We start from the raw sequence: 19,424 nt of genomic DNA, 5'->3' as shown, positions 1-19,424 counted from the left end.
CTGGTTTGACTAAAACTGATAATTCCACTTTTCTAAATGGCATCCCCCAATGCCATGAAATATAATAAACTTAAGCACAGCTATTACAATTTGTGTTGTTCATATACATTGCATTGTTTTGTGAATTTTACACCTTGAAAGAGTATTTGAGAAATGGAACACATACATTAATGTTGACCTCAGCCTGTACATAAATTGGGAGCCTGCATTTTCAGCCAAATATTGGTTATTTCTTACTATTCTAATCCCCGTTGCTTTAGCTTTGGCAGAAGATGCAGTTGAGTCTCTGATTGCATGTTTTTTTCCTTCCTCCATTAGGAAGGGGAAATATCACTGTCTTGTCTCTTGCAACGTGGAGTGTGCATCTCAAAAAGCAGTACTTTACGTCTTACTGCCAGGAGTTACTACTGAATATGTCAATCTAACAGAGTGCAGGGGGAGAGGGCCTGGTCTGAGATCTTTGACTGAAACCATAGAACATTATCCTAGCAAGTACAAAGAGAAGAAAAAATGGGAGCAAAGAGGCTTATCTTGCCTCATTTTCTCGTAAATTGCCTTTGCATACGCTCTCTCTTTCCCAACTTAAGATGAAAATCCCAGTGGCGATACTATATCTTTCTAGTAGCCATTTTTCAAAGCTTTCTGAATGGAGAGATGAAACTAATTACGCCACATGGCAATTTTACAAGATGTGACACTGAATAGTTTTGCAACATGAAATACCAACTTACATCCCTCTGAAACTTTCTGTGTAGTTTCCCATCTTGTTACATCACTTTGCGAACTTGTCAGTTTCATGTGTCCCTTTGGCACACTAAAGTGAACAAATTCCTCCTTTCTCCCTTCAGAAATGCCTTTAATCTTTGCAGAGAAGTGTTCTGCTGTAAATGATTACCTTTTAACAGCTGCATTTAAGATCAGGAAAAGCTGTTGTCTTTGTTCCTTTCCATTGCTCAGTGAAATAGTATTCCATGTAACAGTGACAAAAGTACTTCTTTCAGTAACACCTAATTCAGTAGTTTTTAACACCGTGCAGGAAGGCCTAACTAAGAAAGCCTTTCCGTTTGTTAAATGAACAGGTAGTAGAGAGAGCTCCCTCAGAGCATTTGTTCCATGTGTTCTTTGTTGCTGGAAGGAATGTTCAGATTTGGAGAATGTAGGAACTTGAGTATCTACATTCTCTGCTCCAGAGTGAGATTGTGACTCCAAGTTACAATCTCTCTGCCAGATTCCCTGCCGCTCTGGGAAGGGGGTAAACTTCACCTGGTCCAATGTACACTCCCTGGTGCTTTGGCACAGCTAAGATGGCTGCCCTGTTGTGGGGACAGAGCTAAGGTGCCACCTGTTTTACCCGCCTGTGTAAACTGGGAACACAGTGGGTCCACAAAGTCTATCCACATTGTGGGTAACCAGGACAAGTAGATGAGGTGGGTGTCTTGCACTCCATTATGCCCCAGAGCCACTGTGCTAGCTAGACCACAATTTGACCAAAAATTATTAGATACGTGAGTGATAAACGCAGTGAAAAACTGTTCAGCTCTGAAGAATTATGTAAATCAGCACATTTTAGCAATACTAGAAGCACTAAACATTTGAGTACATATTTGTATTCAGATATGCATAAATAAGGAGAGATAAAACTCTATTATACTATAAAAACACTTAACCTTGCACACAGAGAAGCGCCAACAAAATGATAGATGGTTTATAATGATTTAAATAAAAACTTGACAAAAACGATGCAACTCTGAAGACACCTGTTCCTCCACTTAACTTTTTATCGCATTCCATCCTACCTTCCCACCAATAATCTGTGTGCTTGTGAGTTTTTCAGGGCAGGGACTGTCTTTTTATTATCCCATTGTCCGTCAAGTAGCATTCCATGCCTTGGTCCATGAGTGAAGGCCCCTACGTAGTACAGCTCAATAATAAATATAAACTTTCTCTAGACCAGGGTTCTTTTCTTTTTCCTTGTTTGTAAAGCATTTAGCACTCCAGTAGTGCTGTATAATGAACAATATTGTTTTATTCACGGAGACCTCTATAATTTATTAAAGTAGCCAACCTATGTACTTCACAGATTTTTATTTTCTGTTCTAGTACTGAACAGTGATGAACTTCCAGATTAGTAAGTGAGAAAATGAGCAGGGCCGGCTCCAGCATTTTTTCTGCCCCAAGCGTTAAAAAAAACAACAACCCGCGATCGGTGGCAGCTCTACTGCTTCATTCTTTGGTGGCAATTCGGCAGTAAGTCCTTCCCTCCGAGAGTGACCAAGGGGCTTGCTGCCAAAGAACCAGAGGTGCCACCCCTCTCCTTTGACCGCCCCAAGCACCTGCTTGCAGCGCTGGTGCCTGGAGCTGGCCCTGAAAATAAGGATCTGTATTAAAAACCACTCCACTAGCAAACAGACCTGTTGCTTCATCATAGAAGGGTGGTAAAATGTTCCTACAAGCATAGGTGCCAGAACTAGGGGTGTTGCTGCTCCCCCTGGCTTGAAGTGGTTTCCATCATATACCGGATTTACAGTTTGGTTCAATGGCTCTAAGCACCCCAACTATACAAATTGTTCCAGCACCCCTTCCCACACGTCCTTTATTTACTGAAAATGCTAGTTCAGTACAGGTGATGGATGTTAAACATTTATCTAAAATAAATTCTTGTAATTATTATAAAGCTGAATCAGTAAATACATTAAATTAAGTTTATACTGTGTACAGTTCTTTTTTAAAAGATTTTCACAATCCACATTTTTTCACTTTTGATTGATGAAAATAAGTGAGATACACTAAGGACCCTGCACCCTCTTATATTTCACTTAGCACTGGATAAGTCATGGTATTGTCACCTTTCCCTAAACCATTATTTCCTGAAAACTCATTTTTATAAGACAGTTGAAATACTCAGGCCTTCTTCTTCGAGTGATTGCTCATGTGTATTCCACAGCAGGTGTGCGTGCTCACCACGTGCTCTGGTGTCAGAAGTTTTTCCCTTGGCAGTATCTGTACTGGGGGGCACCGCGGCGATCCCTGGAGTGGCTCCTGTATATCGCGCTATAAGAGGAGCCATGGGCTTCCCCTACCCTCAGTTCCTTCTTGCCACCAGTGAAGATAGTCGGAACTTTGTGCTCCAGCTCTGCTGCAGCCTTTTCTTCTTGTTAGTGGTACCGTTCGTGGATCATTTCTTCAGTTGTTAGAGTGGGCCCAGGACATGCCCCGTGCCCTATGCCTAGGAGTGACCCGCACACTGAGTGTCTCTGCTGCCTGGGTGAGACTCACATCAGCGACCATTGTAAGATATTCAGGTCATTCAAGCCAAGTACTAAGAAGGAGAGAGACATTAGACTTCGAGCTCTTCTGATGGAGTCGGTGCTGGCCCCAACGCCGGCACGCCAATCGGACTTGGCACCGTCCGCCACATCGTCAGTGCGTGGCGAGACCCCTTCGACCAGTCAGCGCTGCTCTCCTTCCAAAAATCAAGGGAAGGGCCTTGCCACGCAGCGGCGCCGTAACAAGGAAAAGGGGGAGGCTGGTTCCATGTTGGGCAGCCCTCGGTCCCCCCCAGGCTCAAGGCCTCCGACTCACATGGAACGGAGCAGCCCGGCACTTTCAGCCCATGCATCCCCACCGGTACGCATGCCATTGACGCTGGAGGTGATGCAGGCTGCGAAGGACATTATGAGCCTGCCAGTCCCAAGCACGCAGCCGGGCACGGGCCCCAGGTCTCGTGGCAAGCCTCCATTGGGTGCCCACCAGACCTCTCCAACCAGCCGCAGTTCCCACTCCAAGAATCGCTCCCTGTACCACTCGGCGCGCAGTGTCCGCTTGTCTTGCAGCTCCCGCCCATCCTCAATGCCAGCCAGACCATCCGGGTCACCATCGGGACGGGAGTCACGAGGACCCTTGACACCTTCTGCCAGCGAGTGTAGGCACCGGGAATGCTCCTCTGCGCGGCGTGAGTACCGCAGCTGCTCTCGACAGGATAGACGCCGTCGTTCTCGTTCCAGCTCTCGATCAGTTAGACATTGCACTCGAGACTTCCCCCCGGGGTGCCTTGGCACCGGGGCACCAGACTTCGCATCACCGTCATGGGTACCGAAATAGCTCTTCGGGCAAGTATCGTTCCTCGATGTCGAGATCCAGGTCCCAAGGGAGACGGAGTCAGAGGCACCGTTCCTACCACTCCCGGGGCACCGAGCATTCATCAGCGACCTCGGCCTCGGTACCCGGCCACCCATCCTTGGTTCACGCTGCTCAGCTGGGACAGATAGTGCCATTGGGCTCGCAGCCGGGTCAGTAGCAAGGGGCCCATGGCAGGGACAGTGGTGCCAGTGGGCACCGTGGCCACCGATGCCAGCCTGGACAGGGGCTCATTCGGTCGCCGGAGTGTCTTGGGCTCCATCGGCCTCGTCCGGCTGCCTACAGGACAAGTAGGCAGGTGACAAGTTGTCGGACCCATGCCTGGACTCTGATCTGGAGCTCGATGCCCCGGCACCAACAGAGGTTCTCAGCTCTGTGAGGGCCCTCTCCCCAGCACTGGACGACACCATAACTGCGCCTCCGCCATTAGTCCCACAGGAGGACTTCAAGGCACACCAAGAACTGCTAAAGCGGTTGGCATCCAGCCTGTAGCTGCCGGCCGAGGAGATGGAGGGTCCATCTGATTCCCTCTTCAACGTCCTGTCTCTCTCGGCACCAGGCTGCATAGCCCTGCCACTGCACCAGGGTATTGCCAACATCTCCAACACCCTGTGGTGAACCCCTGCCTCCTTGGCCCCTATCTCCAAGGTGGAGATGAAATACTTCATGCCGGCCAGGGACCACGAATACCTCTATTCCCACCCAGCACCCAACTCGCTCATGGTGGAATCGGTAAACCACAGGGAGCGAGAGGGCCAGCCCGTGCCCACCCCCAAAAATAAGGATGCCAGACAGCTGGACTCCTTTGGGAGAAAGATTTATTCCTCTGCGAGTTTCCAGCTTAGGGTAGCCAACCACCAGGCCTTACTGAGCAGGTATGACTTTAACCTTTGGGAGTCTCTGCCTAAGTTCAAGCCCCTCCTCCCGGATTGGGATAGGAAGAACGTCAAGGTGCTGCTGGAAGAGGGGGCAGCGGCGGCTAAAGCAGCCCTGCAAGCGGCGTTGGATGCAGCTGATACCACGGCCCGCTCGATGGCTTCCATGATTTCCATGCGCAGGGCATCATGGCTCCTGTTGTTGGGACTGTCGATAGAGGCCCAATCCCTGATGCAGGACCTCCTGTTCGATGGGAAGGCGCTCTTTGCGGACCAGACGGACATCAGGCTGCATGGGATGAAAGATTCCCGCATTATCTTGCAGACCTTGGGCCTCTATGTCCCTCTGGCTAAGGATAAAGCCAAATCACTTCTGGCAGCTCAACCTGCGAGGAGCAGATACGAGCCCCCGTATAAAAGACCCAGAGACCAGAAATGCCGGTCTCACTGGCAGTCCCGCTCTACCCCGCAGCCTGGGCCCTCCAAGGGCAAGAGGCAGGGAAAGAGGTGGTTTTGACTATTTGCATGGGGGCACCGGGCCTGTTGCCAGGGAGAGCCCCCATTTAATAAAGTTTGCGTTCTGCAACCAATTGAGTGCCTTCCACAGGGTGTGGTCCCACATAATATCAGATCAGTGGGTCCTCAGTACCATTTCCAAGGGCTACATGTTGCAGTTCACTCACCCTCCATGGTGGCCCCAGGGGACCCGGAGCATGTCCGTCTCCTGGGGCAGGAGGTGGACCAGCTACAGCACCTGGGGGCGGTGGAAAGGGTACCCGTAGAATTCCAGGGCAAAGGGCTCTACTCCCGGTATTTCCTGATCCCGAAGGCCCAAGGCGACATCAGGCCCATCCTGGACCTGCGGGACCTAAACCGGTTTCTAGTCCGTTCCAAGTTCCGCATGCTGTCCCTGGCCTCTATTATCCCCTCCCTGGACCCGGGGGACTGGAACACGGCCCTGGACCTTCAGGATGCATATTTTCACATCCATATATTTGAGGGGCACAGGCGCTTCCTTCGCTTTCTATTGGGGATGGACCACTAGTGGTTTGCGGTCCTCCCGTTTGGCCTATCCACGGCACCTAGGGTCTTTACAAAATGTATGGCAGTGGTAGCACCCTATCTCAGGTGGGAGGGGGTACAGATCTTTCCTTACCTGGACGGCTGACTCCTCAAGGTAGAGTCCCGCTCCGGGGTAACGACCCACGTGGAACTGCTCCTATCGACATGCGCCGGTCTCAGCCTAGTGGTGAATGAGACCAAAATCAACATTAGTTCCCGTTCAGCGCATATAGTTCATTGGGGCCCTGCAGGACTCCTCGAGGGCCACAGCCTCTCTCCCCTTGGACAGGTTTGAGACCCTAAGGGATCTCATTGCCTCAGTCACGGCTTTCCCGGTGACCACGGCAAGGGCGTGCCTTCGAATTCTGGGGCACGTGGTGGCGTGTACTTAAATGGTCCACCGCATCAGACTTCGAGTGAGGCCCCTCCAGATCTGGCTAGCCTCCCAATTCTCTCAAGCTCGGGATGGCCTAGACAAGTGCTCATGGTTCCGTCCCCGATACTGGCTTCCCTTCAGTGGTGGTCTTGCCCGAGCAATATGCTGCAAGGAGTTCCCTTTCGGGATGCAAGCCCGTCAATAGATCTGCTGTCCGATGCTTCGGACCTCGGCTGGGGAGCCCACACAGGGAAGGTGCAGACCCAGAGAACGTGGTCAACCCCAGACTTGTCCCTTCACATAAATGTCAAGGAGCTCAGGGCAGTGCGGTTGGCGTGCGTGGCTTTCTACACGCACCTCCACGGCAGGGTGGTCAGGGTGCTCATGGACAACACCTCCGCCATGTACTACATCAACAGGCAAGGTGGGACTCGCTCTCTAGCCCTCTGCCAGGAAGCCCTGAACCTATGGGAATTCTGTATAGCCCACGATATCTCCCTGAGGGTGGCCCACCTCCTGGGCGTCCGCAATATGCAAGCAGACCGCCTCAGCAGGGTCTTCTCCCCCAGTATGAGTGATCGCTCCACTCAGAGGTCACTCACCAGCTCTTCCGAGTGTGAGGAGTTCCCCATATCGACCTGTTCGCAACCCGCCAGAACTGGCGTTGCCCCCGGTTCTGCTTCAGGGGAGGAGTGGGGAAGGGTGCGATCTCCGATGCATTCCTCCTACGGTGGTCGGGCCAGCTCCTCTACACCTTCCCCCCATTCCCCCGATCACCAAGGTCCTTCAGAAGGTGAAGGCAGACAAGGCGAGAGTCATTCTCATAGCCCCGGCATGGGCCCATCAACACTGGTACGGGCCTCTCCGACGCCTCTTGGAGGCCCCACCGAGGGCGCTGCCACTCCACCTGGACCTCCTCTCCCAGGACGAGGGCCACCTCCTCCATCCCAATCTCGCCGCGTTCCACCTGACAGCATGGCTGCTCCGTGGCTGAACGAGGAGAAGAGGTGTTCGGAGCAGGTAAGGCAAGTCCTCCTGGAAAGCAGGAAGCCGTCCATGCGTCAGATGTACGTGGCAAAGTGGTTCAGGTTCGCCAGGTGGGCGAATGAGTGGGGGGTCTCCCCCTCCACCGCGCCTCTCCAGCTTATCCTGGACTACCTCCTAGGACAGGCACCTGCCTCGGTCAGGGTGCATCTGGCGACCATATCAGCCTTCCACCCACCGGTGCAAGGACATTCAGTCTTCTCCCACTCGATGACCTCCCGCTTCCTGAAGGGCCTTGACCATTCATTCCCGCACGCTAGACCCCCAGTGCCGCAATGGGACCTAAACCTGGTCTTGTCCCGTCTCACGGGACCTCCTTTGAACCCCTGGCCATGTGTTCCTGGTCTCACCTCTCATGGAAGGTGGCCTTCCTTATAGCAATCACGTCAGCCCGACGTGTCTCAGAATTTAGGGCCTTGATCTCGGAACCTCCCTATACAGTCTTCCACAGGGATAAAGTCCAGCTCTGCCCACACCCGGCGTTCCTCCCGAAGGTGGTTTCTGCCTTCCATATGGAACAGAGCATTTTTCTTCCCTTGTTCTGTCCTAAGCCCCATTCCTCCAACGAGGAATGCCACCTCCACACACTCAATGTGTGTGGGGCGCTGGCTTTTTATCTGGATCGGACCAAGCTGTTCTGGAAATCCTCGCAACTCTTTATTGCCTCGGCCGAATGGGTGAAGGGGCAACCTATCTCCACCCAGCATCTTTCCCGCTGGATCACTTTGTGCATATGCACGTGCTTTGATCAGGCAGGAGTGCCCCCGCCACCGATCATTAGCGCGCACTCTACGAGGGATCAGGCCTTATCAGTGGCCTATGTAGCCCATGTCCCTATCCAAGACATCTGTAGGGTAGCCACTTGGGCCTCAGTTCACACATTTACTTCGCATTATGCGATTGTCTCCCAGTCTAGGGGTGACGCTGGGTTCGGCAGGGCGGTACTTCGTCCCGAGCTCTTGTGAACTCCTACCCACCTCCAGCAGATATGGCTTGGAATCACCTACTGTGGAATACACATAAGCAATCACTCGAAGAAGAAAGGAGAGTTACCTGTTCCGTAACTGCTGTTCTTCAAGATGTGTTGCTCATGTCTATTCCACACCCCGCCCTCCTTCCCCTCTGTCAGAGTTGTCCGGCAAGAAGGAACCGAGTGTGGGGGGAGCCCCTGGCTCCCGTTATAGCGCAATATACAGACGCCACTCCAGGGGTTGCTGCGATGCTCCCTCAATACAGATACTGCTAAGGGAAAAACTTCCGGCACTGGTGAACGTGGCGAGCACGCACACTTACTGTGGAATAGACATGAGCAACACATCTCGAAGAACGCCAGTTACGGAACAGGTAACTGTCATTTCACGTTCATAGTACAGACCAAGGAGCAATATTAAATTGTGGAGCCTTCTGTGGATCAATTCACAGAACACTTGATGTACTTAGGATTTTAGAGTTCAAGGTCGTGCCACATGAAGGTTGCCATCTTCCTGCATCTGAAGGCTGCTAGAGTGACATAGTAGATACCAAAATAAGGTGACACTGGTAGGCTTTTTTGCAAGAAAACCTGCTGTCTTGTCCCAGCCACTATCACTATGCAACTCCATTTTTGGTACCACGGGCACTGTTCTTTAGGTTATTCATTTGGAAGCAAATTTGCAAAATATTCTTACTGAAGGTAGAAAACAGTCTTTCAGCCCAAAGGGTCTCTCAAAAAGATTTTCACTAAGTGCATATAGCAATCAGGGGAAGGAGAATTGCCATGTGGATAAGGCATTGGATCTGGGTTCAATTCCCTGCTCTTCCACAGATTTCCTGAGAAACCTTAGGCAAGTCACTTAGTATCTCTGTTCCTCAGTCACTCCTCTATCTGTAAAATGGCAATAATGCTTCTCCACCTCACAGGGGAGATGTGAGAATAAATTCATTAATATTTGTGATTCATCATATATTATAATGATGGGTATTCAACACAGCCACTGTGTAATAACTCACAACACACTACACATTTTTATTTCAGGACAGGAAGTGAAGAAGATTGTCATATCCAGTTGATATCATTGGGTGTTTTAAGTAGTCAGACTGTAATTAACCCACATTTCAGTTTGGCCAAGACACTGGGGATAAATTTGCCATCCTTTCAGAGGATTAGAACTTGGATCTAGAACGACCACAGGACCAGAAGGGAAGATTTAGGTCCTATAATTTGTCAGAAAACTGGCATCTACAACAGCACAGTATATCTTAGCACAGTGCAGGGGTCTTAGCTAAGTACTTATTCAAGTGCTTTATCACTTCTTCCAGCATCTAAGGAAGAGTCTCTGCTAGGTATTGACCAGTCCCTAATCTGCTGAGTGAGGTCTAACCGAACCACAGCACAAGGTGGCATGACTGAAGGCACAAATGTGTGGACTTTTTATTCATATTCCCTACAAAATCCCAGGTATAAATTTCTTTGTCATGAGCAAATACTTCTTTCAGGAAACAGTGCTATGCAATCAAAAAATGATGTTTTGCAAAAATATTTGAAACAAGATTTTTCACTTTGTTCAAAATTGTTACTTTCTTTTTGTTTTGTGCTTGATAGAAAAAATAGTTTTTCTTGTTTCAAAAAGGAAAATCCCCCCCTTTTTTAAATATATATATTTCCTACATAAAGAAGTGAATTGGATTTTACTCAGACTGTCAAAATGAAAATTTTTGAAAATTTTGTCAACATTTTTTGTTTCAAAGGTTCATCACAAAATTGAAACATTTTGAAAAAATGATTTTCTTCAGCAAAAAATGATCAGGCTCCCATTTTTTTTTATTTCAAAAGTTTTGTTAAAAAAATTACAACTAGCTCTGTTGCATAATATATAGTTTTAATAGGCAAAATGTTCAGACTTACAAATATTATGGAAATCTCATTCTGACCACTAAAATAATAATAGAGGTAAGTACATAGAATCATAGAATTGTCAGACTAGAAGGGACCTCGAGAGGCCTTCTAGTACAGTGCCCTGCACTCAGGGCTGGACTAAGTATTATCTAGACCAGAGGTTCCCAAACTTGTTCCGCCACTTGTGCAGGGAAAGCCCCTGGAGGGCCGGGCTGGTTTGTGTAAATGTCGCGTTCGTTCGACATTATTTCTTCTTGACAAATCCATGCTGACTGTTACTTATCACCTTATTATCTTCTAGGTGTCTCTAAATTGTTTGCTTGATAATTTGCTCTGTAATCTTCACATGTTACACTAATCAATAATTATATTTACTGTATTCCACATTTTTATTAGATATTAATGCAGTCCAGTTACACTCACTGCCATTAGGCATAGCATTTGCATTTGTATGTGAGGTATTACCGATTCTCAATATGCTTAGAATAGAAAATACCTGAAGTGTATCAGATTCCACCGTGTGGTAAGTGTTAGCAAAAACTTACTTTTTAAAGGCAATGTCTGTCAAATACCTATGAAAATAAACCAATGAAAGCCCTTTCTTCCAGGTCATCCAATGAAAAAAGCAAATGCTTTGAGGCTGAGTCCCAGAGCTGTGTTGCTATTTTCGACAAGTTGGATTTGTCATTATCTGCCCATTTTGTAGTGTTTTATAGAGGTTTGCTAATCTGGGAGTGTTCTCTGTGGTAGATTATTATTATGAATGTTTGGCTTGTAGGGTATATACTACCAAAAGATAAAGGTGCATAGATAGATTTCTACAATAACTTAAGTTACCTTATTTAAGGTGAAAATCAATCTTTTTTTGTATTTTCGGACCATGGCAAGATTCCCCCCACCCCCCCCCCACCCCCCCGAGATGCAGTATAAAATGTATAGCATTGAGTGAAACTCATAATGCTCTGATCTTGCCAGGTCAGGCCTGTTAACAAAATTCCAGTGAAAATTGACATATGCTTGCAGCTACAGCATTCTTGGCATATTTCCATTGTTGGCAATGTAAACCAGGGGCCCCTTTGGCCTACATACAGAAGGCTTGAACATAATTATAATGCCTAGCATTTACATAACTCTTTTTCATAGGCCCTTTCAAGCATAATTATTCCTCACAATACTCCTGTCAGATACATAAGTAGAATTATCCCTGCTTTACAGATAGGGAAACTAAGGCAAAGAGAACTTAAATGATTTTCCAAGACCGGTCAGTAGCCCAGAAATAGCCCCCTGGAGATTTTGGTCCTGAATCACACCCCAAACTACAGAGACTAATCCATAACCTATACTGCACATGGACAGTACTGTGATTGTTGGAGCTTCGTGGAGGTGTGCCTAGTGATATTGGGGGTGAAGGTTCTTTTTGAATGCAGAACGGGGATGGTAGGGGGAGCCCAGGTCCTCCCACTCCTCTGGGCACTTGTCCAGGGCCCTGTGTGCGTTAGCAAACACTAGACACCCCAAGGCCATTTTACAGCTGTCCTCCCTGGGACACCTCCAACATCCCACTCTGTGGTCCAAGCTTCTGAGCTGTCTGGCTTCCTTTTGAGCTCCACCTCCATCTGGAGCATGCTCTGCAGGTGTAGCAGGGTGGAATCATCTGGGTCTAGAGTTGTTCTTTAACCACTTCAGCCCTAGTGTGGAGTTTATACACCCTGTCACAAGTACAAAGGAGTAACAGTGACTTAATTTATTAAATAGTTTGACACAAGTTCTTTAGCTCTTGACTTCTTAGTAAATAGCAAGATGCTTTCTACCATGTCAGTCACCATGCTCCATCCGCTGTACATTGTTTGCTCATCTTTTCCTGGCATAATTGAGTGGGGAGACCTGGTGGCATGTGTGATTCAAAAAGAGAAGCAGGGGACTGAGGTTCCTGGCTGGCTAATCAGAGAAGGAGAAGTGGTGCCTAGCACCAGACAGAGAGGATTCCTGGGAGAAGAGCCAGATGGAGACAAGGGAGGAGAACTGCAGCAGCTCAGGCGAGGTGCAAAAACAAATGGGTGAAAATGCAGCCAGCTCAACTAGAACAGCATAAACCTGATGTGAACATAAACACTTCAGCCTTGGGCATCGTTTGGCATCAACAGTGTGTTTGGTATCATGCAAGACTTACGGTGTTTACAGTTCCTGCTACAAAGATCTTGCTGTCTGAGGAAAATAGACACAGAGAAGCCAAGATACATCGGGAAGCCCAGACTAAGTAATTAGCAACTTTTTCCCCCGAACCTTACTGTTGACTCATTTTGTGTCTTTAGGAGGGAAGAGAAATGGCTTTGCGGACCAGAAGAGGGAGGTTATTGCATGCATATGGGGTGATGTGGAAATCGGCATTGAGACAGTCGTGTTGGAAATGGATGAGCAGGACATCTGGCTGCCATTGCTGATGGAGCTTGGCATGGAGATGACATAATGGGAATCTAGGTTGAAGATGTAGGGATTTTCTGTCCTCTAGTTAGTTGACCATTTAGCCCTTCTCTGAGGAAAGGGCTAGTGTTTCTAGATCTCTTAGAAGAAGGTTAAGCATATACTTGAGCTTTGCCACACTTCTATGGAATTCTCCTCCCAAAATACCTTAAAGTACCCTATTACCTCTGCAGATCAATAGCTCATGGCTCATTTGTTGCTCTTCAGGTTGAAGTGCGGTTAGCTCTTTTTCAAGGCTTTGTGACAATCTGAAAAGGATAGAGTTCCCCTCTGCCTTTCCATCAGGGCTTCTTCAAAGATTTTTTTTTCTTCTTATAAAGCTCACCTGCTCTGTATTACAACATTCTGTGGAAGCTGGCTGCCTGTGTTTGCTCCCCACTTTTGCCCTACACTCATTTCTCAGTCTTCAGCTATCCCAGGGCTCCCTGATGTTCCTTTGCCAGTTGATTAACACTCTCCAACAAGGTCCTGCTGCAGCATGGTATCCCACTCGATAGTGGGGCAATGGTTGCTTGTTTTCAGTCTCCTCAACAGGCAATATCAATTGTTTCTTGAGGCTGGGATTTTCAAAGGAGCCAATGTAAATTTGGCACTCCCATTTATTTTCAAAGAGATTTACACACCTGACTATCTTAAGCTCCTTATTTTTCCAGTCTTATTTTTTTCAGTCCAACCCAGATCATCATGATGTTATTGCCAGGCTTGCAACAAAATTCTTCCACCATTATTCATTGCTTACACAGTGGTTTACACAAAACTCTCCAGACAAAGAACAAATTATGGACCCATGTTGAGGATCTTACCATCTAAATTGCATAGAGTAACATATTCATGCTTTACAATAAACAAGGGACTAGAGAGAGTATAAGGGATCTCTAAGGTTTCAAGACTGATGTATAGCAAGACATCTTGCAAATTAGGAGAAGTGGCCAGAATGAAAGCCAGACCGAAGATGCACTTTAAGGATAACCATGGGTAAAATCCTGGTTCTGCCATTGACTTCATTAGGACCAGGATTTCACCCGTGAACTTTTGAGGAGGGATTTGAGGGAGAATAAAGTTGCATGCCCCAGAAACTGTTCTTAAAGTGCCACAGAATCCCAGAAGCCATTGTAATGCCTACATTGTTCTCAGTGTGTGCGCTCAAATCAGCTGGATGTGAGTTGAACCAATGAAATATTAAACATGTTAATCGTAGCCTTGAGATTATTTGTTGCATTGAAACTATTTTCCTATGGGATTAATGGAATATTTTCTCTGACAGAGGAGATAATTATCTTTCTTTTATTTATGATAAACTTCTTGCTGACCCTGTAGTGCCTGCTTTGCAGTTTAAGGATAGTGAGTTTTCACAATCAGATTTTTACCCTTCATGGATGATGTAATCTGCGTTTGTCCCCCTGGTATTTATGTCTTTAGTTTATTCAGGTGTCTTGCAAATATGTTCAAGATTTAGACCTAGATTTTTTTTAAGCTAATGGGGAAAAAATTAAACATTCATTTTAAAATTCTCCCATATGGAAAAGCTGTTTTAAGGTCAGTGCAAACAATAACCAGCATAATACAAACCACCAGGAAAAAATTACTTTCTGCGTGATTTGAATAGCATATTGATGTATTCTGAACCACTGCCAATGAGTTCTTTAACTCACCTGCCAGTAACAGATTCTCAAAGACTAAACATGTTTTGACAGTGAACAAGTTTATCTTCATTTTTTTTGTCAACAAGTTTTATCATTTTTTGGTATATCCATGTATTTCATGTGCAGGATAGAATGTTTTCCTTGTTTCTATAGAAATATATTTTGTATTTCAGAAATTTATCTAATCCCTTTTTTTATGAAAAGGAATTTTAAAAAATTACTCTTTAAATAAGGCCTACTAATGTGATTTAAAATTAATAGATTTGATATTACTGAGAATTCAAGTTAGAAGCACTGAGAAATATTGATGAGAAGAGAGATTATGAATTATTATAGCTCATCTTGAGTCATACACAGAGAGCAGCTGAAGTATTGCTGTCTTCTTGCAGTGCTACCTTATTCTTGCAAAAGACCATGGGGTGGGCCTGCAGACCAGAATGCTCAGTTTTTTGACATTGTGTTTCTTCTGTTCCTAGCATGCCATGCCATTTTGGAGGATCTCAAGCCACTCTGACCTTATGGCCCTTCATCATGCCTTGGAACTGGAATACTTGTAGCAGCTTAGCAGCACTTTGAAACCCCAGAACCTCCCTTATGCCCATGGACAGTATGCCTGTGTCTTGTGTCAGCATTGGACTACAGAATTTTGTGATTTCAACATGTTGATGTACAGCTGCAATTGGTCTTAACCTTTGCCCTTTCAGTAAATGGAGGAGCATGCCTTTTTCTTCAGAACAGCTGTTGACTCTAGTATTGCAAATCCAATGAAAACAAGCCATGAGAATGTTTTAACAGCGTTTTACCATATTTGATACAAAAAAAAAAGGTTCATACCTGTGAAGAAAGAAAGGACCTGCAAATGCTTTGTAGTTTTTAGAATCTTCAATGTGACACACACAGCTTCTTCAACACAGCAAACTTGATTGCACAATGAAGACTGAATTTTTCAAAATACCAGTGGAGTAATTTTCTTGTAAAGAAGGTTTACTTTTTTGGTTTCTCATACCCAGGGTACTCTGTACATCTTTACTTATTTATGAACAGACTGTGTTTTGACATCATATAACTGAGGATACGTTTGATAGGATTAAGGCTATTTATAAGCCTTTGTCTCATGATACAGCAAACACTTTTGATTTTAGCACATTGCAAAATAGTTTAAAGTATGTCTAATTTAAACAAATAGGTACATCACTGAGACAATCATGTACAGGAAGAATTTTTTGTGTAAATTTGTAATAATGGATGATTCTTTTACATATTGTTTAAGTAAATGCTATTGAGAGGTAGTAATGCCTTGTTGGTGAAGTCTGAGGCAATGTGTACACAGCTATTGTGCAGTGCCTTATCAGAGTGTTGGGTATAAATATGTAGATAATGGATTTTTTAGATAAATTTGTCAAGACCAAAAGCATGGATGTCAAGTGTCAATAAGGAATTTGTTGTTGTTCTTTTTTCAGCTTGTTTCTCTTTTTCCCCCTCAGCTATTCGGACTATAAAATGATGGTTGCCAGGTGTCCTCATTAAACACGTACACAGCGCTACACAACTTAATTGAAGAGGAGTTCCTTACTGTCTTTCATTTTCTGTTTTAATGCTAATGTATTAAATCTCCTTAAAGAATTGAATAATGAATCAACAGACTTCTCCCATAAAAAGAAGTTAGAGAATAGAAAATACATTATACAGTGGTATTTGAGTTGGAGACTAACAAATCAAAGTTTTCATGTTGTCAGAAAATCAAAAATTACAGCATGTGCTTTGTTTTACATAAGTTAGAAAAGAGTATTTTGGAGAAACTGAGCAAAACATAATTGTATGCAGTGTACACACTTCAGTATTTTTTTAATTCTCTTCCACCAGGAGTCAGATTTTCCTAGTGTGTAACATCCAATGAAATAGTTGTCACCAACCAAGGATGTAAAATTTCCATAGTCTCAATTAATTTCTATGATCAGCATAAACTGTGTCTGATCTATGAGTTGTGACTTTTCTAAATCTTACAGGCCATGAGCAATGTCAGCTAAACTGAGTCTGACATCTTGGCCTGAATTGTACCAGTTCCATTTCCCTGATTTCTGTCTTTTCATTAAAAAGAAACCTCAGCTTTGTTGGTTCATTCTTCAAAATTTACTCCCCCTTTCTATTCTTCCCTCCCACCCCACCCTCCCCAAAAAACAACACCAGCCTTTTAAACAGCTACCTGCAAAGCACCAAAGTAGCTGCGAAGCAACACCCTCCTGTGTTGGAGGATTCATATTGCTGCTAGTTAATCATTTGTGGATTTTCCAAATTCCTGAATTATCAACTAAGGCCCCTGTCTCGCTAAGACTTACACATGTGCTTCATTTTACACATTAGTGTGAGTAGTTCTAACAAAGTTAAGGGAATTACTCACAGTGCATAAAGTTTAAGCACATGGTGTGTAGTTCTTTTAGGATTGGGGCTATAATTAGATTTTTTTTTCTTTGCTTCAAGCAAAGTAGAGAGTGACAGTTTTTTGTCTTTTCAATTTTTGTAGTCATTTTGCAGACTGAAAAAAAAAACAGTTTATCTTGGCCTTATTGTACAAAAAGGTGTGTTGTGTCCACAATTGTGTACAGAATTTTTCTTCATTAACTTTGTGTTTTAAATTAATAAAATTGATTTGTGAACTAGTAAACAATTCTCTGAGATGTAAGTATTTGATTATTTTTGCCATAGGTTCGGAAGGAGGTAGCACCTCTCCTTTCTTTGCTATCTCAAGAAAAAAGGTGCTCACTTGTCTATGCTACCCAGATAAGAAGCTCTATAGAACAGCAACCATGCCGTGATAAAATACCTTGGCTGTAGAAGTGTAAACTGGATGGGTAGCAGCTGCTTCTCTGTCAGTGGGTGCTGGAGAAGAACAATATAGAATAGCCCACGAGAATGGGAATCAGAGTGCACTGGCTCGTCTTTTGTTTAAACTCGTGACTGAATTTAGTCCTCATAAAAGCAAGGAACTTGGGGTCCGTTGAAGTAGAAGAGAGTTGAAATTACCTGAGGCAAGCAACATGTGGGTTACTGAATGCACAAATCGCTCCTACCCCATATTTGATGTTAGCCTCAATAGCATAGCTTTTTCTGAGCCTGTCCAGAGCAGCACTGTGGTGGTTTCCTGATGTGTGCAAAGGGTGATTAGCACACAACTTGGATCAGCAAATTCACTTTCATTTTTGGCACTTAAGTAGGATTTGAAATTCTCTCTCCAAAGGGGAAAGGCTAATTCAATACTATACTAACCCCCGAGGCCGTCTTCTCTTTGGAAGTTATTACTGCTTTAGTCCATTACTTATACAAGCCGAGGGTGCTCAAGAAGGAACTTTCTCAGTCTCATAAAATACATGTGTATTAATTGGTGCTGTTGAAATCCAAAAAGTCAAATGATTTTTCCTTACAACTAGCATTGTACAACGTGCTCTGGCTCATGCATGAGAGTTGTAACCAGATGGATTTCTGTAATTTGCTTTTTCAAAGTATGAGAAGCAAACCCCCTGCAGATTTGTTACGTTTGGGAGTATTAAGTCTGAGTGGTTTTGGCAGAACTGGAAGCTGAAATCCACTAGCCAGCCAGCCAGGCCTGATATAGGAGGCAGCTTTAAAATAAGCTGAGTTCCCTGACCCCCTGTATGTATGAGGCATTATTCAGTTGTGTTCCTCAATTTCTCAGGAGAAATGATGACCGCGAGCTCAGCTGAATTCTTTCTGGTGGTTTTGTTGTTTAGACTGCTGTATTACCATGGTGTGTTTTAAAGGCACATGCCTTCATTCATGTCCTTTGTGATCTCAAATTAGATTTAAACCAAGAACCCTAAATTGCAAGCGCTACTTGGCTCCAAACATGTGCTTTCAGAAGGCAACTAGGCCTGTAGCTATAGATTACTTGACATTACGCATGATGTTTGAAACTCATATACCCGAGGCTGTGACTCAACCTCTTTGATACATGAACACACACACACACACACACACACACACACTCACTTGTTAAAAAATTGTTGCCTCAGGTCCCTTATTTTTAAAAAACTTTGACATCTTAAAATGATTAAATGTACAGTACTGTAGCGTTTTTGAAGCAAGAGAAGCCCAGATGTTATATATTATTCTGTAGTAATCCATTAAAGCATTAAGGTTAAAGTGGCAAAACACAAACACGGCATTTCAAATGTTTTCTTGCAAGGTAGAAATAATATATGACTATGCTTCCCACTCTGCCCCCCTTTTTCTTTTAAAGCTAACTGTTGCTCCCTACCGCATTAAAACAAACTGCAATTAGACCCACAGTTAGATGGTCAGGGCTGTGTTCTGTCCGTGGTATTTACCAAGCACCATAAGAATCAATGGGGCCACTGAACTCCCCTTTGAAATCTCTGGGGTTTTGTAGAATAAAAATAAGTCCAAAAGATAGGCGAATGGTTGTTTTTCAATTAATTGGTTGGCTTAAGTGTGAAGAGTATATGAAGCCAGTTGTGCCAGCCAAAAACCTGTGGCAAACATTTCTTACTCTCCATTCTAATGAAGAGGGTGCAGGAATTCACACAGAATTAAGATTGTTGTGTAACGCAATTAGCATGCATGTGCTGTGTTTCCTTGTAGAAACAGTACTGCATAAAGTCCCCATTCATTTCTTAGAAGCTCATTGATAAGATGACCAGCTGCAATAGCTTTACCTATAATAATAATAGGTGTCCAAATCATTAGGACTGTTCCTTCAGGGTAATGCCAAGAAGCTTGAATTAATAATTACCAGGTATTTATGCAATGGCAGGGGTATATTGGTGCTTTGTAGACATATAAGAAAACAAAGTTGCTGCCCTCAAAAGCGTACAATCCAAACTCAACACTTTGTGTGTGTGGTTTCCTCTGTCGTCTCTCTAAATATTTCCCGTTTCTCTCAATTCCATGTTTTT

At 44.8% G+C, this 19,424-nt stretch overlaps 1 protein-coding gene across 15 annotated transcripts in view; it reads left to right on the top strand.

The window, feature by feature from the left end:
* EYA1 (EYA transcriptional coactivator and phosphatase 1) overlaps window positions 1–17,076 on the top strand; it is a 240,108-nt gene extending 223,032 nt beyond the window's left edge. For all 15 annotated transcript variants that reach the window (XM_039526538.1, XM_039526543.1, XM_039526540.1 and 12 more), the window contains one exon: window positions 14,970–17,076. In XM_039526538.1, coding sequence (XP_039382472.1) covers window positions 14,970–15,050 — 81 coding nt within the window. In that variant the 3' untranslated portion in view covers window positions 15,051–17,076. The remainder of the gene's footprint in view (window positions 1–14,969) is intronic.
* The last annotated feature ends 2,348 nt before the right edge of the window (window positions 17,077–19,424 follow it).

This window comes from Mauremys reevesii, linkage group 2 (assembly GCF_016161935.1).
Source record: "Mauremys reevesii isolate NIE-2019 linkage group 2, ASM1616193v1, whole genome shotgun sequence".
Taxonomy (NCBI): domain Eukaryota; kingdom Metazoa; phylum Chordata; order Testudines; family Geoemydidae; genus Mauremys; species Mauremys reevesii.
The sequence above is the reverse complement of the archived record's forward strand: the minus strand, read 5'-3'. Positions and strand labels throughout refer to the sequence as shown.